This window comes from Urocitellus parryii, chromosome 3 (genome assembly GCF_045843805.1).
Source record: "Urocitellus parryii isolate mUroPar1 chromosome 3, mUroPar1.hap1, whole genome shotgun sequence".
In the NCBI taxonomy this organism is placed as follows: domain Eukaryota; kingdom Metazoa; phylum Chordata; class Mammalia; order Rodentia; family Sciuridae; genus Urocitellus; species Urocitellus parryii.
The window spans coordinates 86,132,797-86,159,244 of record NC_135533.1 but is presented as its reverse complement, the minus strand read 5'-3'; the positions used below and the strand labels follow the sequence as shown (position 1 = coordinate 86,159,244).

General features: G+C 42.1%; 1 protein-coding gene across 3 annotated transcripts in view; it reads right to left on the bottom strand.

Moving 5' to 3' along the window:
- The window catches only part of Creb5 (cAMP responsive element binding protein 5), a 398,582-nt gene that overhangs the window by 226,699 nt on the left and 145,435 nt on the right, over nt 1-26,448 (bottom strand). For all 3 annotated transcript variants that reach the window (XM_077795986.1, XM_026407467.2, XM_026407469.2), the window contains one exon: nt 20,705-20,877. In XM_077795986.1, the coding sequence (XP_077652112.1) occupies nt 20,705-20,877 (173 nt within the window). The remainder of the gene's footprint in view (nt 1-20,704; nt 20,878-26,448) is intronic.

The following is a 26,448-nucleotide window of genomic DNA, read 5'->3' as shown; positions in this document are numbered from 1 at the left end:
ACTCAAAATTGAAAATAGAGATATCAGTCTCTTCCCCCACTGGTTCTGCATTGTATCCCCCCCAAGTTCTTTGCAAGAAAAAAAAAATTATGTTGGCCACAGTTGCAATCAGCTTTAATTCATTCTTTATTGCTGCTCTGGTTTTGTGTTATTTGAGCTGGTTTAACTGTTAAAAGCGTTTCAAATGTTCACATGGTCTGCATTAGGTTACCGAATTAAAACAGGAACAGCCCACCAAATGTAGCTCTCTGAAATGCAAACCACATGAGTTTGATTTCTTTGTGGTATAACTTTAATTGGGTTCAGAGGTCTCCGGGACTTACCTGTCTATCTGCTCCATGATGGCCTGATCTGATAAGATGAACTTAAAGGGACTGAGGGATCAGAATTGGTTCAACTCTAATTTCAGAGCCAATGCTACATTATTGCTCCATCTCAGTTATGACTATCCAAATGCAACTCATTTGGAAATCGCAGCATAGGAGCTTTGTGCTCCTTCACTTGTGTGCTAGCAAGTGTCTGGCTCGCCCAGAACACACTGGTCGCGTGCACACAGTGCTGGGAAACCGCTAAGATAGTATTAGCAATTCCATGTTAGCATTGTATGTAGTTAGCTTTGCCTCTTACCTCCCCTCTACACCCCATAGTCTGATAAGTCAGTCTATTTTCTGACTCAATAGAAAAGAAAATTTTGGGGACTCAGACTGTCCCTTTATTGATCTTCTGATGACACTAGCAACCAGTCTTCCCTGGACCCTGCCCACCTTCTGGAACAAGGATCCAGACCTCCTAACTTTTATTAAACTGCCCCCTCCCCATTTCTGGAGGTGGGCAAAAATGGCAGGCAATGGTGGTTTTATCCTTGGCAAAAGTTAAACTTCTCCCATGTAGGTTTCAAAGAAATAGTCTCATAACATAAGCACATGGACACTTGCTGAGTGTTACGAGCAGGTACAATGCAAGCCCCCCAAACATGAGGCTGGGGTGGGAGAGAACATGCGCCTGATCTAATATGGAGGACAAGGGAGGAGAAAAGCTAAAGAAGACTACTGAGTTGTAAGCATAGCTACCTGAGGGTTGATATCCTGCTTGAGAGATAAATAAGCTATGCTGTGACTTTCTATGTCGAAGACAGACCTGGGAACTGGGTAGAGGAGACAGGATGTCCTTTGCCCACTCTTCTTTCCTTGCTAAGAGACAACTTGGGGGACTCAAGCAGAGACATCACAAGGCAAATCCATGGCTATTCTATCTGGAGTAACAGTAGGCATTTGGTTTACAACTAAACAATGCTCATTTTCATTCAAAGAGTGGGAAAAAGACATTTTCCCTGTCTTTCAAAAAGTTCATTGATTGCACAAAAAAATTCCCTTGGGGGATCTGAAAAATGTTCAAGTCTTTTTAACCTGACTATCCACACAAGTCCATGAACCTCTAACCACCACAATGGAGCTGATATTTTGGTGGCAACACGGATGAGAGCTAATGACATCAAGTACTTACTATGTGCCAGATAATTTTCATACAGTGTCTTTTTGAATTAGCATCTCAACGTTAGATGGACATATTGTCTTCACTTGAATAGATGAGGACAGGGGACACTGATTAGCTACAACCTTCCCAGTCAATGTAACTTGGATTTGAATTTAGGTCCAATGGTGCCAAAGTTGGTGTCCTTTACCAGCAGGTATGCTGCCTTTCCTATTGTCTCAGCAACAAGAGATTTAAGACAAGACGAAGGAGAGGCATGTGGGCATGGTGGAAGGTGCTGAAGCAGTTTGCAAAGTGAGGGCTTTAACATAGAAGCTGCAGGGAGCCCTGTCTCTTCCTGCTGCTTCCTGCCTATAACGAATATCACCAGGCAGGCAAAAGTTAGGTGAATCCCACCATCTCAACACTCGAACCCTTAGTATCGCAGAATCATTTCCATCTTTATAATTAGTTATTGAATATGAGGAAGGCTGGATAGGAAAATGACATCAAACACTAAAAATGGCCATAAATAAGATTTTTGCATTTCACTTTTTGTAAACTTCAATAACAACAAAAAGAACTGTAAACAAATATGAAGCTCTAATGACACATTTACTGTAGTGGTTAGAGGTAGAGTTACTGCTATCTGCAATTTACTTTGAAATGCATCCAAAAACCTATCATGGATCAATGGATGGCTAGAGGGATAGATAACACATATAGTGTATGACAAAACAAGAACAGTGAAATGATCGTTGTAGATGCTCAGTGGCAAATACACCATGCTTTAAGCTTGTCTATATGTTTGAAGATTTGCATGTTGTAGAATTTCAAAGGAAAAGTGACTATAATACAAATCTTACATTTCTTGGTTTCTAGTTTCCTGATTCAACACTTATTTAGAAAGCTGGGCAGGTGGGAAGAAACTACATGGCTGGGGAGAAAGCCAGCACCCCCCTGTAATTATGTTTTCCTTTTTGAAAAAAAAAATTTGTTTGGGGAACAACTCCTTGAGCACTTGTGCCCCAGATACACAATCTCAAGAAAGATTCTCAAGCCAAGATATAATAAAAGGCAAAAGAATAAGTTAAAAAATACATTGGAGGTGAGCAGAACATGCCAGAATTCAATATCACCACACACTATCTTAGGAAAGGCTGTTACTGAATTGCACACAGTCCTTTTTGATTTTAGAAGCGAGACTTGGAAGACTGTAAGTCTTGTGTGTCCTTAGGAAAAAAACAGGTCCTTTGCAAATGTTTGCTGAATGAATAAATAAAAAATGAATATTTTGTTGATATGAATATATGGATGAATATCAATGTACTGAAGAATACCAAAAAAGAAAAAAAGAAGCTCATTATCTTAACTATCGTTCTCTTCTTATTTTTTTAATTAGAAGAATGCACATACATGATATCTTCTTCCAACCCTTTTATACCCACCTGAGCATGCACACTTACACCTTTCTTATTAGGTCACATGGTGGCCAGAGACCCAGAAATGAATAAAGCACAACCTCTGTTTTAAGGACATATAGCTTTAGTAGAGGCAAAGGCCAAGCCATTGAGACACAAGGTCTGAAAGAGTAGGTATCATGAATAACAGAGATCTCCTCTGATTTTGTTAAAAGAGGATCCTGTTACAATACGGGTCCTGGATCACAGGAAACATTGACACCATACTTAGGAAATGACCCCATCTTAGACACAAGGTGATCCAGGACATCAGAGGCCAAAGATAAGAGGCCTCAGATGATTCCTCTATTTCTACATAGGGGCCAAGAGACCAGTTCAAAATAGTCCTGGACTCTTCATGTGACTGGACATGTGCTGGTGCTGGTGAGGCTGGGTAGGAAAGGACAAAGTCTGAGCCTATGAAGACATTTTAAGCACTGAAAAGGAGGTAATGTTTTCCACTAAAGGGCATCCAGTTGGAGACTGGTCTGAGCTGGCTGTCGTTTTATAACCTCTCAACACATGTGTGCAGTCAAGGCTGAATTTAAAACCTATACCGTGAACCTTAGGAAAATAAACCACATTAAACAAGCACAAATTGAAAATATTACACAAGAGATTTCACAGGAAATTGGTCCAAATTTAGCCTTGCTCTTTATGTATTTAAGCCTCTTATTCGTTGCTTAGAACTTTATATCAGGATTTTAATATGAGTCTGCTCTCCCCCTTGGTCCCCACCCCAGTCCACCTCCACAATGACTTGCTTAGTTTTACAAAACTTATTATTTTTTTTAACTCCCAAAGAATCTTGCTACCTTTGGCCTGCCCGTTCAGTGCTCATTAACACAAGTTCCAAAACAGTACACTATGACTCGCGGCATCAATGGTAAGGTGAGGTTGAGCTTATCCCCCCAAATCCACTGAAGGGCCACAGACATACCTCACTTCTCCCCTAAATGTGTGTGACCCCAGTACGAAGCGCTCTGCACTGGGCAGACTTCAACCCTCATTTTACTCAAAACACAACAGCAGTTAGGACAAATGTCATCAGCAGCAGCCCATCTGGGCACCTCACAGTCTCATTTACAGTTCTCTTGCTCTACTTTCCTTTCTTCAATAAATCTATTTTGTCCTACTCTTATTGTATTATCCTTCTCTAAATCTCTTCAAATCTCACCACCCCCCTCACCACCACCACCACTTTTTGGAAAGAAGTCAAGCAGAGATAAATAAATGAACTCTTTGGAATCCTACAAAGTAACAATTCAGCTTTTACAATAACAATAGAGTTATTGCAGACAGAGGTGTGTTATCTTGGTTCCCTTCTGGATGCCATGGCTGGCTGGCTAACTCTCTCCACCTAGCTCGGGTTTTCTGCCATCTGAATGCCCATGAGATGCTGCCAGGATGCTCCTGTCTGCAGCTCTTTGGAGCCAGGCAGTTGCCAGGTGGGAAAAGTGATGCCAAACCAGAGGGTGTTTTCGTAGGACAGACACACATGCCCAGAGGCCATGCTGGGGTGTCCCATTCTTTCCCACTTGTTGCTGCCAGCCAGAAGGCGACTATAGCTGGAGTTTGTGCTCAGATCATTTATTCAAGACTTACTGAATTGAAGCTTGTTTTGTATTTAGATGGGGATTCTTTTTTAAATGATTCTGACACCTGAGATCCAAATGCCTCCCCTCTGCTCTTTACTATTCCAATGGAAACAGCTTTGCTGGCGCAAGTGACTAAATTTATCCTGATCCCTTCTCTCTTGTAACTCTCTACTTCTTGTGGAAGTTATAAGGCTTCAGAAGAGTAGAGAAAGCCATACAAAGAGTCCAGTGCTAGGACTTTAGCAGGGACGCGGTAGGACTGTCCAGAGGGCTGTCAGGGACAGCTATACCCTTGTGCTTTGACTGGGACTGAGCTACAGGGAGTTTCTTTGTTATATTCTGCTAATTTTTGTTTTAGACAAAGTAAAAGAATATCTCAGATCCCTCTGTGCTCCTAGCTGATCTAGGGAACTTTCTGCCTCCTCCCCTTCTCCTCTGGTTGCAGCAATCACCATCTCACCCACACGGGGTCTTTCATCAGGACTCTGAAGGAATATGTGTTTGAAAAATACCCAGGCAGAGGTCTGACCACGGCAGGTGAGGACCACAGACCCATTCAGTGGTTTGGCTAGGAGAATTGCTTCAATTTTCTGGCTCATTAAAAATATTATTGGAATAAAGGTGACCTAGTAATTTGATAAGCACATCAAGAAAGGGAAAACCTAGGATCATTCTGGATTCTAAAACCACAAGGTTCTAAAGATATGAGAATTCAAAGTTACTATGGGGGATGCAAAGGCAAGATAAGCCCTTTATATTCATTACACCCAGGAGTAAACAAACTCCCCTGATTGCAAATATTATTTTTCAAATATGCAAACCAGTTTTAACCTAACAAACCCCTACTCAATGACATCCTCACCCCAGGTAATGTCAGCTTACTCTCTATACCCACCGCCTCAGGCTCTCTCTCTGGGTGGTCAGCTCATGGTGCCTTTCGCCACCAATACAATTCTGGTGGTGGTGCTTTATTGGATTTCTCGGAGCATTAGGTTTCTGAGAGCATATAAATGCAAGGATTTTTCCTTTAAATCACTCAAGAGTCTGAGAAGGAAGCAAAGGATGCTTCAAAAAGAATTAGGAAAAGTTAACAGATCAAAAGAACAATGCTGCCACATACACTTCTTCCTGTTTCAAAATCATGGAAAAGAGCGCAGCCACTCAAACCCTGAGCAGTCAAGGAAATCAGCACCAGCCTGCAAGCTGGGGGTGGTGGGGAATTAGGCTCCACCTAAAAGAAAGCTCTTGATGACCAAGTTCAGGATCTAAACACACACACACACACACACACACACACACACACAAGGAATCCCCTATGCTATTCATCTTAGATCCATTCCTGTGCTCTTCTGTTCTGTCTATACATTAAGGTTGTTCAAGGCTGCTAGAATGACATTAGTTGCTAGGAACTTCTAGAAGGCTGAGTTTTAAGCTCCATACCTACATGCAATGCTGACCTTCCACTCCTTGCAAATTATAGGGCAAACAGCTTAATCAACAAAAATCCTGTATTTCAGCATCCAGCAGGTACTACCAACCAGAGCATGCATGGCTGAAAAAAAGCCACAGTCTTCTTTGTTAACCTCAGAGTATATTTTGTGTAAGTGTGCAGGCCCAGGAAGATGCATCTTGACTAACATCTTTCCTAAGATGTCCGTGGTGCTTCTGTTTGATCTGGGTGGGCCCCTTGTTCCCTTTCTGTACAAATGGAGACTTAGGAGCATCCCAAACAGGTCGCAATTACAAGACAGATGCTCTCCTCTAGAAAATTGCTTCTTTTCTTTTCTTTTCTTGCTCTTAGTTTGCTTTTTACTCCTAATGTTGTTATCCCCACATCTGTTACAGTTCAATAAAAGGAGAATGGAGTGATAGATTTTTTTCATGACAATTCTATTGGCAAAGCAGACTGGCCTACCATGACATGGAGACATGTGTGTTAGTTTCCTAGGGACTGCAGTAACAAATACCACAAACTGGGTGGTTTGAATGCAACAGAAATTTATTCTCTCACAGTTTGGGAAGTTAGAAGCCTGAGAGCAGAACATCAGCAGAGCTGGTTCCTTTTGGACACCCTGGGCCAGAAGCTATTCCTGCCTCTCTTCTAGCTTCTGGTGTTGCTGGCAATCCTGAGTACTCCTTGGCTCCCAAATGCATCACTTCCACGTCTGCCTCCCTGGTCACGTGGCCTTCTCCCTGTCTCTGAGTTCCTGTGTCTTCTTATGGCCTGCTTGTTAGTACATCTGGCATTGGATTTAGGGCACATCCAATGACAGAAGCTTATGCAGATACCCAGAGAAATTGACGCCATCCAATCCGTTATGACCCCATCTTTACTTGGATCCAATCTGCAAAGACTCTATTTCCAAATCAGGTCACATTCAGGACACCAGGGGTCAGGACTTTAACATATTGTTTGGAAGGTCATAATTCAACCCTTAACAACAACAATAGTCAGAGGTGCAAATAACTCAGTCTTGCCTGTGAGATGAGGACCCACAGTGACTAGGAAGGAGGAAGAAGTAAGGGACTATCCTAGAGAAGTGAATTTCTATTGCACTCGCCTATAGAACAGGCTGGACTAGGGGAGAGGTGAAATTGTGGAGAAAGAGGGAAAAACAGTGAAATCCTCGCGGGCTAACTCAGAACAGAGAAAGAATGGAGGTCTGCAGATTCAAGGTGCAGGTGAGGACACCAATGATCTCAGTCCACAAAGGCTACTGCTCTGCCTCACCTGGGTCTGGGTATCTCTTATGTCCCTCCTGGGGTCACAAGTGTCAGTGTATGTCAGTCTATGTAAGAAAAACTTACATAGAAACCCAAAGAAACCAATGAATGTGGAACTTCTATGGTCCATGAGGTGACCTGAAAGATGGTGTGTCTTGTCCCACTGGCTGGTCTCCATATTCCTCCATCCTCTTTGGAGACTGGCTTAGTGGATTCTGGTGCTCATATTCTAATAACTTATATTTATGTTGTAGCATGTAGATATCACATTAAAATGATTTGGGTTTCTTTTAACCAGTCATTTTTGTAAAGAAAAAAAATTGTGCAACTGAGAAAACAAGAGTTTTCGTGGAGTCATCATAGGTCAGACTGTGTCCCACCTCTTCTCCCTCAGGGTCTGCCATCTAACCTGCCTTAAGTCTGACATTATCCAGTTCTGTCTGTCTGCTCCCCTAAAACTCACGACACACCTAATTTCAGAACAATTAACAAAATTTGCAAGTTATTTTCATGCTTGACTGGAGAAGAAGGCCTCCAATTAAGTCAATTAATGGATAGGCGATGTTTTATAGAAGAATCAGACCCATCACCATAAAATCCAATATAATAATTAGACTTTGGAAAAAGTCCAGCTTTCCAGAGAACCCCATCATGAGAACATGAAGGGTCAAATGCTTTCTATAGAAACACCTAAAAAAATAAAATCTCTTCCTACCTTAAGACTAAAAAACACTCAATACAACGTACCTTTTAATTTAAAAAGTCAACATGGGCCAGATTCCATAATTCTAGTGACTTTTGAGGCTGTGGCAGGAGGATTGCAAGTTCAAGGCCAGTCTCAGCAACTTACCGAGGTCCTGAACAATAAAGGAGATCCTATCTCAAAACCAAAAATAAAAAAGACTGGGGACTTAGTTCAGTGGTAGAGTTTTCCTGAGTTCAATCCCCAGTACTGAAAGGGGTGGGAGAGTCAAAATGAAATTGATTAAGGACAGATATAAACAATCTACTCCATCTGACTTTGTAAAATGTGGCTTCCTGGGAAGAACAAATTAAGGTTCCATTGTTATTAAACTCCATGCTAGTGGAAGCCATTTCCCTTGGCCATTCCCTATCCTCAAATTCCTAGAATAAATGAAAAATGAAAAAAAAAAAAATCGGCAACTCTACACTCCCATGAAATCTTACCTGAGGACAGGCTTTAATACTACGAGAAAGCACTGGATTTCTGTTTCTTTACAGCACTATTTGGACATCTTTTATGAAAACCCCAGATGGGAATGTTCCTTTGTAATACTTTACCACGAAACGGTTTTTCTGTATATAATATCCAGGGCCACAAATCCCTGGAAATCACAACAGTGCAACTTTCATTTGCCTCTGGTTTGCACAGGGGCATTCAACCAAGGAAAGTGCTTAGCGAAGGGGAACAACAAAAGAAGCCAATCTGAACACCAAGATAAGGACAGGACATTCTTCTGGCACATCTGTGATAGGGTGTGACACAGGTTGACCCCTTCTTGACTGACTGGCAGGTATTTATTACACAGCATGGCACCTCTCTTGAGCTCAGATCTTCTCTGACCCTGGCCAATAATCTCAGCAGCTTTGGACAGGACAAACTGAGCAGCAGGGGAGACAAAACTGGCATTGGCTCAGCTGTGCGGCGTCTGAGGTGCCAACTAGAAGCTGTTGGATTTTTAATTGTTTCTACTTCTGCTTCAGTAGTTTTAAGGAAGGGTCTGATTCAGCAGCTGGAGCTACACACAAGAGCTGGGGGAGGAAGAGGTTAAGTGGGAGAGAGGCTTCCGTGTCCACAGGCCTCTGCCTGTGACTGGCACAGCCTTGGCAAGGAACCAAGGAAGTCTCGGGAAAATCACGTCTGGAAGAATCATCTTGTCATGCTCTTTTCTTTAGTGAGCCTCTTTGCCAAGGGCAGCTTCTGCTGCTGCGAACACCCTGCTGGTTAAGAACACCTGCCTGCCCCTTCCCTGAGGCCCCTCAGGAGGGCTTGGGGGACATCCGGGGCCCAGTTATTCCAAAATGATACACACAGCAAAGGGAGGAGGAAATAGACAGACGCTGGACTCCTGAGAGCTTGTGTGCAAAGAGGGAAAAAATAAAGCAAGGATGTGAGTCTCCCGCCTCCTCCCCAGGCTTGCTGTTTCTACCAGGGTGCCCCCATGCTCCCACATGTTCTCTGCAGACCACTTCTGGGCTCATCTCTCACGGAAGATCCATCTTATTATTGATTTTTCTATTTTTAATTCAAAAAACACGGTGGCCCGAAGGAACTAACTTTCATCTCCAGACTTGAGAAAAGCCAAGAACTCATGCACCAAATCAAAAGAGCCTTCCGTGTTCCAGGGGCCCATTCATTCATACAGGTTCCATATCTGATGAACTTTTAATTCAATTTGAAGCTCAACGGGTATGAAACCCAATGAAGTGAACCAACAGAAGGACATCGTCCAAACATGTTGAAGCACTTGTGGGTGACGGCTTGGTCCTTTGTGTTCCACAGCTCCTGTGAGAAGCCTCTGTCTCAGGCAGGTTCCAAACTGCCAACTCAATGAAGCAAATAATAATTATTCCTAATGGCAATAATAATTATGGAATGCAGTGGACCCAAGGCCAGGTTGGTTGTCTGTGGCCTCAGGTGGGGCAGCCCAAGTTTCACACATTCATTGTAAATCTCTGTCTTCTTCTCTTCTCTCCTTCTTTCAAACACACACACACACACACACACACACACACACACACACACTTGCCCAAAAAGATCTGGATAAACTCACTCTTCTGGTTTTCTACAAAGTCCTGTATTACAGAGTTAAATAAATAGCAGCTATTCATACAAAGAAGTAGGTTTGGGGACATATCTAATAATTGACACCAAACACACACACACACACACACACACACACACACACACAAACTCATTTTCCTTTTAGTTAAAAGTTTTTAACTTTCTCTCAGACTTACAGTCAGAGACATAGTTCAATGGCAGATGTGAATAATTTGATGTATTTCTTTCTTTCTAGGAGAGATAGAAAGAAAGGAAGGAGGAGAGAAGTTCGGGGCTCTGGAGGAGTGTTCCCCACCCCTATTCCACTTCAGATAAGTCATAATATTCTAGTAGATATTGAAGCCTCCTTGGCAAATCCCTGAGCCCTGGCCTGTGCCACAGCCAATTTCCTGTGAAATCTTCACCCTCCTCTCACAGGGAGGGGCTCCATCTAAAGAGATGTCCCTCCCTTCAGTCTAAGATTGGACTGTCACCACCCTCTAGGATGTTAGCATCAGCACTTGAGTATCACCCCACATGCCAATGATGTCAAGGTGTCAGAGAAATAAAAAGTAGCTCTTCCTGGGAACATAATCCATCAACCAATTGGTCATTTTCTAGATAATTAGGAATTGTTTCCATTTTCTAAAAATTAAGCAAAGGGGCCAACATGAATCCCCTGAGTTTTTTTTCTTTTAATCTTATTACATTTCTCTGTTACTGTGATTATTCTTTAAAAGCATTTCTAAGGTCCTAGTGCATTTTATTGTCTTGTAAGGAGGAGATTATACAGGGACATTGGGGCATTCAGAAAAACCATGCTATGCAGAATACACAGAGTGCACCTGGAAAAATTCTCCAAGTGTTTGGAATAAGGTTATATGCATGCCAAAAGGCCTAAATTATGTTCCAGTAAAACAAAATATTATGAAATGTGTGTACATACACATACAATTTTCATTTGGGTGCACCTGGACTGTAAAATGCCTCAGTCACCTTTAACAGGATGCAGGTTAGTTTGGATTATTTTAAATTCGTTCTTTCAATGTTTTAGAGAGGCTATGATTTGGAATATGCATGTATAAAGTTGCATTTTTTTTGTTTAGTTTTGTCACTAAAAATATACCCTGCCTCAATGCAGGATAGAGAAAGACTAAAAGTAGACTTTGATTCCACTGCATTTATTCGTCCAAATGGCCCCACCCAAACAACACTGGAGCAGAATTAGGCTGTACTCACTCATATTCTCTCTAACCTAGCATTTTACTGCTTATCTCTTCAGGTGCTCAATTTGAGCAAGACTTTGGGGGAAAGTGTGAAGAAGTGTCATGATAAGCAGAAATCTCTGAGAGTCTGCCAAATGCTTGGTCTCCTTCCCTTACAGATTCTGTGAAAAACATTCTGCTTCTGACAAGTGTTCAATGGCTTGGTGAGTTGGAGATGGGTGTTTATTGTTACTGTTATCATTCCGATTATTCATGTACGAAATGTTCATGGGTTCCATGGACTGAAAACAATCCATTGGAAGTCAGCTATAAAGTATGATGCTTTGGGCTTGTGAATTGCCATATCTGAACCAAGATATGATAGCTATGTAATTATTGAGGAACTCATTTCTAGCATTTCGAAGGTGTCTGGGGCCATCTGTTCTTTGCAAAGGTCTGTGACCCTGCAAAAGCAACCCAAGCACATTCCAGCATGTCTCTACCCCTTGCCCACAAGGGTCCTATCGTCTTGCAGGCTTTACTGGCTTAACCACCAGCCAAAATGCATTTTGCCGAAGGGGGAAAACTATAAAACTCCAAGTTCTTTTAAATGTGTCTGGTAGCATTAAGAATGTTTATTACTCTACAGGAAATTTAAGTTGATATTTACCAAAAGCACAACATACTTGGCAAATTGATTATTAGATTACCTGGTAAATGCGCATGCACCTGCCCTGTGGAATTTCTTCAATAGCCCATATCAACCAGTGTTATTGTCACGTATGAGTCAGAACAAGAAGACATACTTCTGAGAGTTGTGTTAGAATTATTGAGGATTGGGGCTAGAGGAGATTACTTATTAGAGAATCTAGTTTCATTCTTTCTTTTTATAAGATGGAAAAATAGGGCCCAGCAAGGTCAAGGGGCCTGTTCAAACTTGTAGACCTTATGAGTATAGAGTCAGTGCCAGCAGAGAGGGCTTCCAATCCCTCTAGCAATGGCTTTGCACCAGTCTGTTGAAACAGAATTTTATCCAAATAGAACTGAATCTTTTTTTTTTTTTTTTTTTTTTTTGGTGGTGGTGGTGGTGATGAATATTGAACCCAGGGTCTTGTGCATGCTAGGCAAGCATTCTACCTACTGAGCTATATCCCTAGCCATAACTGAATCTTAATACCAAGAATTAGGATTCCATTTGCATCCAAATTGGATGTTTTTGTATTATTCTCATTCAATCACACACACACACAAAAAAAATCCATGAGGTATGTATAATCGTTAACAAAATCTTCGTCAGAAAGGACATGAAAAATGATGGTAGAGAGAAATCCATTTGATCTAACAAATTAAAAATACATGTGAGATCTCATCATTTTGTATAACTATAATGCATCATTGAAAAATGTGGAAAGAGAAAAAAATATATATGCAAGAACTTATTGAATAAATTATCTTCTGGATTCCCAAATGCCCAATTATATAAAAATACCGTTTGTGCACAGGCAGGGTAGGCTGTGTGGAAATCCCTAGAACAGTGCTTCTCTCTTAACTCAGAACCTACTTATTAACCAGTTCAGACAAAAGTTATTTACACCTTATGAGTCAGATAATATTACAAAATTAAAATTTCCAAATAATCTGAAATATTCGCTGACTCGTAGCCCTGTTAAATGGACATGTTTAATCTCAAAAAAAAAAAAGTGTTTTTCCATTCCCAAAGGACCCACTCAATTGTTTCAGGCTTTATTCCTAATATGCAGAGCACTAGTCATTTCCATTGGGATTCTTCAGTCAATGGTTAGACTTAGTCATGAGACTAAACACATATGAGCCATTCGGACCTACTAGGTGTTCACCCATGCTTCAAGCCCTACAAAATGAAGAGTCAACCCTGATGAAGGGACTATGACAAATACAGAAAGTACAGTTACCATTATATTTTACATTATGGCAGTGTGTATACCCTCAACCCCAAATATTTAATTATTGGTACCTTATCCAAGGTTTACCCATTATATAGGAATATCCTAACCAATGACAGAAGCTAAAGCCCCATATTTCTGGTCTGCTATAAGGTAACCCCCAAAATAAAAATGCCAAAAAAAAAAGGAACAGGACAATGCGTTGCATTTTCCAACTGAGCTGTATGGCAAAATTATCGTCCAGGTCTCTTACATCAGACTTGTTTTCTTTCTTTCCCTTTTAATGTATCTTTCCAGTTCTATTGCCATACAATAAGCCACTTTGAGCAAAATGAAGATGAAAGAACAACCGCTTGATGAGACTAGTTCGAGAAAGAAGACCACACACAGTCGTGGGCACATAGCACTGAGCCCCCACAGAACTTACCTTGCCAAGTCATTTTCAAAAATTAAATTTGTCATGAAAATCATTAGTATTTAGTGTTAAAAAAGGACTCTGAAGACACTCTGGTGATACTTCCCCATTTTACATGTAAGGGAGGAAATTTAAACCTGGAGAAGTCAAGTACCTTTGGATCCATGGGACAGTGTGGTATAAGTGGTATGGGTAGTAGTTTAGGTTTGGAGGACCTGGGGCAAAAGTCCATTAATCTTTGAGCCTCAGTGTACTCCAATATGAAATGGGTATATTAATTCCATGTGAGAGAACAATTACATGTGCTAAATAAGTAAGTGATAAAGGGAAATGTGCTTTGTAAATAAAGCACCTGGCAATAAAGAGGAGGCGGCTGTTTTTCTACCTGGGAGGGGAGCCTAGAAGTTGGGCCTCTCTGGCTCCCTAAGTCAGGAGCCTTCGGCCCGCTCTTCCAATCATCCACACACTCTATTCTATTCTCACCCCCTAGGTTACATGAACATTTTCTGGAGCTCACAAAATCTAGAGCTCCAACCAAACTCCCGGAGGAAAACAAACCAAAAGAGAAAATAAATTTGAGACAGAAAAGAAGCATTGAATGAGCCTGTTGGAGCTGGGACTGACTTCGTTAATCAATTGAATCAATCCTTCCTAAGTAGATGAAGGAAAACAGGCCCAGGGTGGCTGGGACTTGGCCAAGGCTGCAGAACTTTTAGATGGCAAAGCCTAAACTGAAACCCTTGACCTCTGAACTCATGACCAATACTTTTCCATGACTCCCCTCTGACCTGATGTGGCTTGGCTCTGAGCAAGCTCCTATTTTCCAGTCATAATTTCTCAATAGGCTGCACGAAAGAACAAATGTCTAGACTTACTATCGGCACAGACTGGATGATCCTGGGCTATTTCATCTAGAAACAGGCTCTCATCTGTGTCTATCTGTTCCAAAATAGGGGCAAAAGCCTCATAGAGACACTTTTTTCATAAGCTCTAGGAACTCTGCCCGTAAGATCTAGAAATGAAACCTTCTCTCCAAGAGAAAGTCACAGGTAGTCACCTCTCCTGCAGAAACTGGAATGAATCTGGAGGTGGTGGCCCTGCACCTCAGCAAGAGATGGGGTCTTCCTACCAGCCAAGAAGCCAAATGCAGAGCAACTGAGCATTGGAGACAAGGACCGTCACTGCTCTATGTGACTTCAGTTTTCTTACCCATGAGGGGACCTGTTTAGAAGGTCTTACAGATACAGTCCCACTCTATGCCTCTATGGACTCGAGACATTCTCTGATCTCCAGGAGTACTGAGGAACTCCAGTATATTTCTCCTGAAATATCAAAGAGCTGCTGACAACTCAATGTGTGTCCACCTCTCCTTGGCCACCCTGCAGGTGTGCAGATGTCAAGAAGCTCTTCACACTGCAATCAGATGGACTGAGCATTAGCCAGCTCCCTATGCATGGATGGTTCTCTCCTTTCACACACTCTCACTTGTCTTCCATGACATGAGGTTGTCATAGTCAGGAGCATGGAGAAAACCTGTGCTTGGAGTCCAACAGACCTACTTCCAGAGCTCTGCTGAACTCACACCTAGAAACTTCGGACAAGTTCCTTCTCTTCTTGGAGCATAAAAGTGGAGTAAATAATGCCTACCTCTCTGAGCCACTGGAGAATATAGGGAATCACATGCAAAGACAGCTCAGGACCTAAAACATAGTAGGTGTTGAATACAGATTCCTTTCCTTTCTTTTCTTCAGTATTAGTCTGCCAGTCAAAGGATTTTCTAACAGACAGCACAAGACACATCTAGAAATGATCTTTAATTTTCTTTCCCAAGTGGCCCAGCCTTTCTGGGTTCCAAGTAAAGAGCCAAGGCACCAAGACACAATACTTGCCTGAGAAGTGAGAGGTAATAGCATGATTTGGAGACAAGAGCGAGGGTGTTTTTTCTGCTTCTTGGGACACCCAGCCACATGCTCCTGTGTTCTGGCTCTGCCCCCTTAATCTGGCCACAATACCATGTGGTGTTACAACTTTCGAATGTTAAGAAACATTATATTTCCTCAAGTATCAGTACTTAATGTTTCGTTCCACACATAAAACCCTGTGAGTGGAAGGCTGCCGGGCCCCCTTGTCAGAGGTAATTTCTCAAAGCTCTGCATGGGATTTAAAGGGAGCCATATGGTTAAGTCTGTCGACCCTCCCAGAAAGCATCCCCCTGAAGGGCCCTCATAAATGTTCTTGGGGCTGTGAAAGATCCAGCAACTTTCTAACAATAAAGCTATGTTCATAGCCGTGATATTCAGCAAAACACAGAGCAGGAAATAATGGCTTCTGGTCTGAATTACTCAAAGGGGCCTACAAGTTGTCCTAGCTAAGGGAGGAGGAGCAGGACAGCCTGAGACCTGGCCCTCAGCACCTCTAGCAGGAAAGAAGCCAGCCTGCCTGTCCCCAGCATTATTAGTCTAGGGTGGACAGTGGTGGTCTTAGTTGTGCTCAGGTTGGCTTGAGGCATTGAAGAAAACTCATAATAATGGATTCAGACCCATGCATCTTTACAGAGTTGCTCTGTTATTTGGATCTTTAAGCTGTGCCTTTTGGTGGACTCATCATTTACTGACCACTCTCCTTATTATGTATTTATTTTTTAGAGAAACAATGGCACAAACCATTTGAATATACTAATATTCCTTCTTGATAGCACTTGGGGTGACCTATCAATTTACACAGTGATGCCTTACAACCTTCCTTGATTGAAGAAATAGCACTGCTTTTGACGTCAAGTCCTGACTTGTAATAAGCTTTCCTTTTAATTACTATTAATGGTTTTCTGTTTGTTTATTTGTTTTTCTTGGGCATGCCCATCGGGCCACATCTGCCTGGCACACTGTGTCAGGGTTGCAGAGAGAAAGGGGATAAAGAATCATAGTGTGAGAGGAGGTATCACTTCTAATGAGCAACAGAACCTTTTTATTTTTACACAAAACAAGATTTGTTTCCATAATACTTTACATAAAATTTAAAAGTATTAATTAAAGCATTATCATATACAGAAGTTTCTAAGTATTAGATCCATACTGCCTAAGTACAGCCCCATGCAAATGGGATTTATGACCAAATGTCTAAGAGCTAAATATCTCGAGGACACTTATACAACAGAATTAGAATTGGTGTAAAATCAAGGAGGCATTCATACATAAATGGCTTCCTATATGCATATTTCCAAGTTTCCTGATATAGCTGGCTAAGTCACTAGCTTAACTAGAATATTCCACGCTTGTATGTTGATGTTAGATGCATAACACTTTCACTGTAAACAATCACTGTTAAGTAATTCTCGCCAATAATCTAATGAACTAATGCATTTGCCTAATTCCTTACAGAGAATTAAAAAGCATGAAGAAAAGTTATAGACTATTTGGGCCGTACTTCCCATAACTGTCAGAGCGCTATACTGCTATCCATTCTTGTAGAACTCTACACTCCATATTACCTTCATTGTACTCCTAAAGAATTACTGAGCATGAATTAAAAGACTCTCTTAGGAAAGCTGGGATCTATTAGGATTGTTGCCACCTACTCAACTAATCATTGCCTCCTAAAAAAAAAAAAAAAAAAAAAAAGGTCTCATGTGATAAAAGATCCAGAGACAGGCAAAGAAAGAATTTCCACTACCCTTACCTGCTCATCCGCCATTTTTCCCAGGCTCTGCTGACTTGATCCTGAATTAATGAGCCTGTTACATGATATCTAATAAAAATGACTAGAGAGAGATACTGTTTGGAATCTGCCACATACTTGGTTCAAGGCTGAATTGATTTCATCTCTATTAACACATGCTTATTTTCTGTCTCTCTTGTCTCCACACAGCCCATGCCTCACTCCCCCCACCCACCCCACCCCACCCCAAGTCTGGGAAACTTATCTTCTAAAATTCTACCATCAATCAGCCAATGACACTCTTCCCGACAGAGCGTCTGCCAGTTTGACTGAGCACAAGTAGTCACTAGTTTGGGGATGCCTCCCACACTCCCTAGAGCTGTGTGTTTTTCTAGCCTGCCTAACCACACAAGTGCAATTTGGGATATTTATACTTACCTCCAGTTTCTATTGAGATAATAGCACTACTTTTACAGAATGGAGTACAGGGCATAGTGAAGGTTGCATGAGATAGGATAGAAGTGCATATTTTATTTTTCTATCTACTATTAACACTGTTTATTTGGCTTTTTGCATTTTCACTCATTTTAGTGTGCATGCCCTGGCTCAATGCCTTCCCCCAAAGCATAAAAATCAAAAGATTCCAAGGACATGTACACTTGGGCCCCAGAGCTTTCTCTGGTAACTTGTACCACGATCATTTTTCAGTTCTTTATGTCAATATCACTCCCGATACATTCAAGCCTCTAAGCTTAAATTTTATAGCATGCAAAGAGGAAGAAAGAAAAGAGAAAAAGTAGGGTGGCCATAGAATCCAAGCACCAGTAAGGGAAAGAAAGATGGGGGACCAGGAGCCAGGCAGTCCCCCTCCCACAAAGTTCCAGTCATGAACACACCCGCTGGCCACAGCACAAGAGCAGTGTGCGAGGGCACAGGTGGGTCCCAGCCACTCTGGCTGGATGCAGCTTACACACTGAGCCTGAATGAAGACTTTCATTGCTGTTTGCTGTTTTTGTTGGCCAGTAGCCATGGCAAACATTTGCAGGTGGCTTGGCCAGATTTTGACACTTAAATATTTGAGGTTGTGATAAAAATCAGAATATTACTACAATATGGTTCTGTGCAGCCACACACATGCGCGTGTGCATGCGCGTGCACACACACACATACACACACAGAGAGAAGAATAAAAAAAGCTATCTACAATTTCAAATGCTCATTTAAAGACAGAGTCTCCAGAGGGAACTCATGTTTTAAAATAAGTACTCATTTCCTCTTTGCTGAGAGAAATAAAAGAGTCAACCAACCCCAAATGTTACCACCTAGAGTTTCATACTGAACCCACTGGTGAGATGGGCTGGGCTGTTTCTCCATGAGCCCCCACGATCATCCGGGCAAGGTTTTGGATGGGTCACATGGAGGAAAATGGAAATGACAGGATGTGTGGGTTTGAATCAACATAGTAAGCACAACAGGGAAGAATCCGAAGAAAAGAAATAGCCTCCCTCCAGCCTTGGCAATGAGACAGAGTCCTAAAAGTGACAATTATCCCCTAGAACACACCAGGAGAGATACATGAAACCCCAAGATGGGGATTAAATGGGAAGAGGGAGTGCGTCAGGAGGTCACCCGTACCAGAGAGACACCCCCATCCATCCAGGCAGAGTGACACAGTCTATGAATGTCACCCAAATGTACAGTCCTGGGCTAGCTGAGTACATTATTGACAGAGTCAACACCCATCTAAAAATTTAGTGCTAACCCTTAAAAAGACTGTTTCATAAAAACCCTCGCTGTACTAACAATGGTGGAACACTAAGGGCCTCCAAGAGGGTAGTTGGTGAGGGCAGAGGCGGGCAGGCAGGAGAGCTCCAGGGGGGAAGGAATGCTGTAAAACGGCTAGTAAACTCCAGCACATTTTATGTTTTTTTTTCCCCCTTGAAAGAAAAATAAAATAATTATAATTAGCTGGCCTAACGGTAAATTGTCTGCCCAGACCCAGACCCCCTAAAGTGCAGGTGTCCCTTGAGATTTGGATGCTGTTGTTAATGAATTGGCTCCACCCTCTTAGTACATGATGGATTCTTGCATTAGATAATGACAATATTTTTCTCCCATAGTCATTGAGGAAAAAAAACAAACAAACAAGAAATCTTTAACAGATAACTTGCTCATTTAGCATTGACATCTTTAAACAAAGCCAAGGATCCAAAGGGCCAGATTGATTTTCCCTTTCTTCACTGGGAAACCAAATGTGCCCATGGCAAACTCACAGAAGGTGTCAGAACGCATCCTGATATACCCAGAAATGTGAGTGCCAAGGTACCCAATTCTAGAGTATTCTGAGAGGGGTGGGCCAGTGCTATCCTCCATGCTCACATGATCTGGGATCTACTACAACATTTAAAAAGTGTCAGGGGCAGAGGTGTCACATTGACAAATTGGGGGGAAACTTCTAAATTTTTTCAAAAATCACCATATCCATTCATCAACAGAAAATTCAAACTGAATACTGATGCATGTACCCACAGAGAAAGCTCCTCTTCCTGTTCTAAGTAGACACTTCTGGGAACATAGAGCAACCAGTTGTCAGCATCGAGCAATACACATTTATCATAGCTCTTTGGCTTAAGTTATTACCTTTTTTTCCTAAGAACCCAATGTGCTCTTTAATCTTTTATTTCATCTTTACTCTTATGAGGTTGGAAATAACAAACTCCATCCTCATTCTGGAGATAAGGAAGCTGGGCCAGAGATTCTGCATTTCTAAGAAGCTGCAGGGTAATGTCCAGGATGCTGATCATCAGACCATGCGGTGTAGCAAGCAAGAGTTGGAACTGGATGGTGATACTGAGAACTGAGAGCAGTTTGTGTCACATGGCAAGGGGTGTCTGGGATTCGATGATGGGACATGTCTATCATTTTTTCCTCAATGGCTCAGTGTTGTCTTTTTACATAAATGAAAGGAAGAGGGCATGCCTTGGTTTGTCTATTCTGGAAATGAGCACGCGGCCAGTGTAGAGGAGGAAGAGATAATAAGGTGGTATTAACAAGGAAGAGAGGTAGGGAAGAAGGATCAGGGGAAGGAGGACTGTGGGAATAGCCAAGCAGCACAAGTGTCCAGGAAGGGAGAGGTGCACTCTGCTGGGAAGAGGCTGGACAGCGGACTTCCCTCCACCATCATCCGGCACTTGTCCGGAGCACTCTGCTCTGGTCTCCATACCACCAGAAAGTGTACCTGCAACCATTTTCAAGTTTACAAACAAGGACAGAGAACAACTTGCTTTCCTCCTCAACATCCAGGATCATAATAGCCTCCGTCAAACAGGCTCCCTTTTCTCATCAAAAGCATCACTGTGAATTCTCAGCAGTATCACATCAGCCAGGAAAACCAACCAATCTGAGCACCAGAATTTAGGAGAAAGTCCACAACATTCCAAGGACCAGAGACAGCCTAGGAGGTCTCCTTACCCGATCTGGCGGTTGGTAGAAGGTGCCTGTGTGATGACAGAGCTGGACTGGGGCGATGGCATGGCTTGCTGAATCACAACGCTGGTGTCATGGTTGGGCATCCGGGTACTGCCAAGCTGGTGAGCTCCGGGCCCCGTCATGGCCCCACCGACTGTATTGTGCATCGGAATATTCTGCCCAGAGAAGACAGAGGAGAAAGGTCAGAGGGAGGCGATGTTTCTTTCTACTCCCAAGCTCTCAAAGGCCAAAATTGGGAATCTGGTCATGTCAACTAAATAGAGAGTTACGGCTTCTGGCAAGCCTTGGGCCCATTCATCTTGTAATAACTTACAGCTACGAGGAGATGAAAAATAACTACTCAGTCTGAGAGTAGAGCACAAAGGGAAATGCCCCGAAGTTGGCTTATCACTCTGCCGCCATCCTGATGCGAGGTTTACATCAGGGATATTTAGTGCTTACCCTCTCTGACTCCATATGATATACGCTGCACTTGAAAGCCATTCTGCGGTAAGTGCATAATACATGATTTAGCGAATTTGGTTCTGCATCCTACTTTGAATGACAAGCACACTGCCTTATTTCTTGGCTTTCAGTCCTAGAAGAGTGGCCAACTCGATTTTTTTTTTTCCTTTCCAGGAAACTATAACTTTTCCAAATCCTTATCGGAGTACTCAACAATCCGTAGAATGAAGATGGATGATTCGAATAGCCGACGGGGCATCAGGGATCCCTGACAAGAGTCACAGTCACAGCATTCTCCACCTCCATCAACTCAACCTCCAACCATTGCATGGAACGCCAGAATGGAGAAGAGTGACTGCTTGTGTCTTTACTTGATCACTGTCCTTTCCTCTAGAATGTAGGAAGTGTGTGTTCACAACTCCATCCCATGGTGTTTGAAGCATGGCAGGGGTTCAAGACACACATCATGTGGATAAACTAGTGAAAAGAACAAATGACACACCGGAGTCCCTCGAGGGGGTCTAGCAGCATGCATTTATTTCTGATGACTGAAATGAAGGCGTTTGGGGTTAAAGTTCAAGATTCAACTAAAATATATAAAGTAAAAATGGGTTTAAAAGACAGGAGCTGGAAGGTGAGAAAAAAATTCAGAATCCACTAAAGAAAGGTGAAGTACATAGTCAATCAAAATAACAGGGAAGGGCAATAAGAAGACCTCTGCAGCCAGCCTGGTATAGCCCTGCAGCCTAGAAGGGGAGAGAAATTCCAGAGGTCAGCTGGACAAAGGGTTGAGGATGGGAGGGGGATGGGAAATGGAGGGTCACTAGCCATGTACTAGAGGAAAAATATATATCTGTCTACTCTTTGGTGTTAGCAAAGAAAAAAAATAAATGTTACCCAAGAGAACTGGAAGGGGTTCTTTGAAGTTCTTCTGCAAAGAACAGGATTTCCTGCACTACGTGTTAAATGATGGTGATAACATACAAGGGACTGAGGCGGTTGTGTCCATCACACGGCACCTTTCCCAGGTTCTGATTTCTAAATCCTGACCACACAGTTTGTCAAGAGTCCAGTTGGAACCTGGGCACCTGGTGCAGACTGTGAGCTGATGGTGTTGTTGCGGGATCCCAAAGGCTTATACATACACACGGTCCAAGGGCACCTCTTCCAGACTGGAAAGCTTTTCTGACATGGGCAAACACTGTGGTTGGGTAAAGTAAGATGAAAGGAAGTGGTGACTTGTGCTGAGGTGGCTGTGCAGGCAGGAGTTATGCTCTATTTCTTTGTATAGGATCTAGAGATTTAGAAAATCAGACTTTAAATAATAATAATAAAGGATATTGTGGGGTTTATATATATATATATTTTTTAAGTTGAACCTTACCAAATGCGTTTCCCCAGTCTCAATGAGATCTGGATGAGGTAAACAACAACGGGGATCATATTTCCCATTGTTTATATCCTTAAAAAAATTCAGATTTTTTCATGCTCTTTCTCTGACTCCACCTTCAACTCTCAGACTGAGCCTCATGCAGGGAAGCCTTCCCTGACCTCTCATTGATGGGCACAACTTCCTCTTCCTTTGTAGGACTCCTTACAAGTTTACGATGGGTTTTGATGATCTGATTAGCAGCCATTTCTCTCTTCATCTTTAAGGACAGGGCACTGAATCTGATTTATCTCCCTTGTGTCTCTATTGTGTCAGTCAGTCCCTGGCTTATCATAGCAATGAATGAACGAACCTTCCTGGAAAACTCAAGAGGACAATTTTGGGGAGTGCTAAATATCCTGTCTATTCACCTTGTAATCTGAAGTAAGCTAAATTTTAGATATTAAGGCACTTATTCAATTGTGGTCAGGAGAAAGGGAGAAAATCAGGATTAAGAAGAAAGCCACACAATCTGGGCTGGTAGTACATGCCTTTAATATCAATGACTCAGGAGGCTGAGGCAGGAGGATCACAAGTTTGAGGCCAGTCTCACAATTTAGGAAGACCCCCTAGTAACTTAGCAAAATTAAAAAAAAAAAAAAGACTGGGCATATAGCTCAGTGGTATAGCAACTGCGGGTTTAATCCCCAATATAAAATAAAAAGGAAGAGGAGAAGGAGAAGAAGACAGTCACACAATGTGTATATTGGAAAGTTGGAAAGTAAAGTCTTTGAAAAAATATTAAATGAGACCTTGAAAGAAGATGCTGAGAAGTGAGTTTCCAGTCTTTGAACACTTTGACATAAATTACCAACAATAAAGTGCTTTACATACACCACAAAAAGCCTTGCTTAAAATCTGGCTTTATACCACAACATAAAACATTAAAAAAAAAAAACTTGGTTTGATTTCCTTGAAGTAAAGCATGCTAAACCAGATAAAAGAGTAACACCCTTCTCCCCCAAAAGCTTAAGAATCTTTTCTAAGATTCACTGAAAAGAATAAGAATTACTGCTGAGTAATATATCTCACATTCACACCCACCATTTTTTAACAAAAAATATCTGAACATATACCAATTGTACATGTGGATAGTGTACACTGATCAAATTCAACCTCCCCACCAACGTTTCAGATAATCTCTTTGTCTCTGAAAAAGCTCCTGAAAGTCATGTTCTAACTCTTCAATAATCTCTCTTCCTCACACAGAAAACTTGCAAATTCTTCAGCCTTCTTTCCCCAGACCCAGAAAGCAATTCCAAAACATTTTGGAAAAATAATCTGGCAAAAGCATTATCATTCCATGTTTAGAGAAGGTGATTTTATTTTTAAGCATCACATAGTAACTCAAACATGACATTATTTTCTGAGTTTACATTGTCCCAATTATCAATTCAAAACCTGTCTCATTGATAGAACAATAGCATTTTCACCTCCGGATAAATTGTGAAAAACACAAGCAATAAGTATGTCTTGCGGAGTCATTTTTGATAGTGCAGGTGGGTAGATTGAAGCTGGTAAAATGATGTCACCGAGTAGATGACACTGGGTGGATGTCCACATGCAGAGGAGGATCCAAGGTGCTCCTCCAAGCTCAGCCTTTGGCCTTTTCTTGTTCGACACTTTTATCAACAGTTTGGATGAAGATGTGAAAAATCATGCTTGTCAAATCTGCAGTTGACACAAAGTTGGGAAGCATGGCTAATGTTCTGGAGAGCAGAATCAGGTTTTCCTCGAGCCAACTGTGTGATCTGGCCTCTAAAAATGCTAACATAAATCTAAGGTTGTTTTAGAAGAAACTGAAACGTCCAGATCAAGGGAAGTAATTATTCCACTGTAGAGTACATTGGGCTGACCACATTTGGCCACCACATTTTAAGGGGGAAATTGACAAATGCAGGGGGTGAGGGGGAAGGTAACGAAAGCAAATAAGGCATCCAAAATGCATCCCAGGAAGAATGGTAGAAGGATCAGGGAATATTTAGTCTGAAGAGAAGATTCTGAGGGTCATGCTAAAAGCCTTCAAATATTTGTGGGATTAGACACAGTCTATATTATTCCAGAGGGCATAATTTCAAAAAGTGGAATCATGATGATAAAAGTCAATAATAACTGCAATTTGAGTACCCATTTTGAATCAGACACTAGGATAGATGCTCTATGAGCTTCACCTCTCATCTTCACAATGGTGCTATGAGATAGGCATTATTGTCTTCATTTGAGGATGAATAAAAGAGTAAACTCCTCACCATCACCAATACCAGGCCACTCACCTCTGGCCACCTTCACTCCTTATGGGACAATGTTTCAAAGACTCAAATTTGACCTTCTTCCAGAATACATTTATTAGCATGTAGAGATATCCAAAGACGAAATAAGATTTCGTCCTGGCACAGGAGTGAACCCAGGACTGGTGGCCATCTGTCAGGAATGTCACCAATGGGACATTGCAACAGAAGGAAGATGGCACCATGTGATCTCCAAGGTCTCTTCGGTGGCCACAAGTCTCTCATTCATGATGCAGACTTCATACCACGGCTCAAGTGTTTCCAGATGATTGGTAATGTGTAACAATTTTGAAAATATACTAGCCTGGGAGTTAGGAGGTCTCTTCTAGTCCAGTCTCTCTTCCCCTCCTGGTAGGCATGGAACCTGGGTCAATCACTCAAGCTTCCCAAGCTCTGTAACCTCATCATTAAAAAGGAGGATGTGGACCACGTGGTCTCCATGATCTTTTCCGGCTCAAATCCATAAGTCTCCTCTGTTACATTTTATGAGACATTAAACATCCAAACAGACTTTTTAGACTGTGATTCATGGGCCTACAAACTTTGATTTTTTTCTCTACAGCCATAAGATTTTGTAGCAGGGAGCCTTCTGAAAATTATAGCTTTCACCAGGCCCAAGGGCTTCCGATTCAATTCACAAAAAGGATCCAACCCAAAGTATCATCCACCAGCCATCAAAGGTACTCCAAAGGAAATAATCTTCACCTGAACTTCTCCCTCTCTGGTTGAAATTCCTTAGCACATCCTTTGACTTCCTCCCTTAACATCCGATGGTACTTTGCTCTCCCTTGGTCTGTCCTGAGACATAAAGGGTGTGAATGGGACGGGAACCAGGAGAATAATGAGTCTTGATTGCATGCTCAGTGAGCTTCAGGTAGAGTGTAATTGTCTCTCTGCATGCATGGGCTTGGAATACAATATGCAAAAATACAACTCGGTATAAGTGAATGTACATCCGTGTTCTTAAAAATAACTATAATTTCAGGGTGTAGTAATGAAGGACCAGGGAAGCGGCCCACAATTGAAAGTGAGCATACAGGCAAAAGGAGGTTGATTCCCATAAGTTCCCAAAATGTTATCTTCAAATCTATATTCCATCCAACTGCCGGGGGTGGAGACTTTATGGGTTTCTCCATAAAAAGCCAGGGTCATCCCGACACACACGTTTACAAGTGGAGTTGTGCAATCTCAGAGTCGTCTGCATCTTAATGGTGCCCGGGGAAGGTAGGAAGACTTTTAGAACTTCTCGGATGTAAACACCCACGAACTGCATCCCAAAGACACGAAAGCCATTAGCAGAATGGCAAAGGTTCTAAACCTCCAGGAAGTGCTGGGCTTTCAGGGGGTGCAGGAAGCATGCTAAAGCGTCTTGACTCTTCCTTGTGGAGCTCTCAGGAGCAGTGAAGGTATCTGGGGTCTTATAAAGAGGGCAGGGTGCTCATGACCAGCAGTACAGTGAGGTGTCACAGGTGATGCAGGACACTTTGCTATTTCTACAGTGTCCCCCCTCAGCAAGTCACACGGGACAAGATAAATGGCACATGGTACAAAGTCATCTCAGGCAA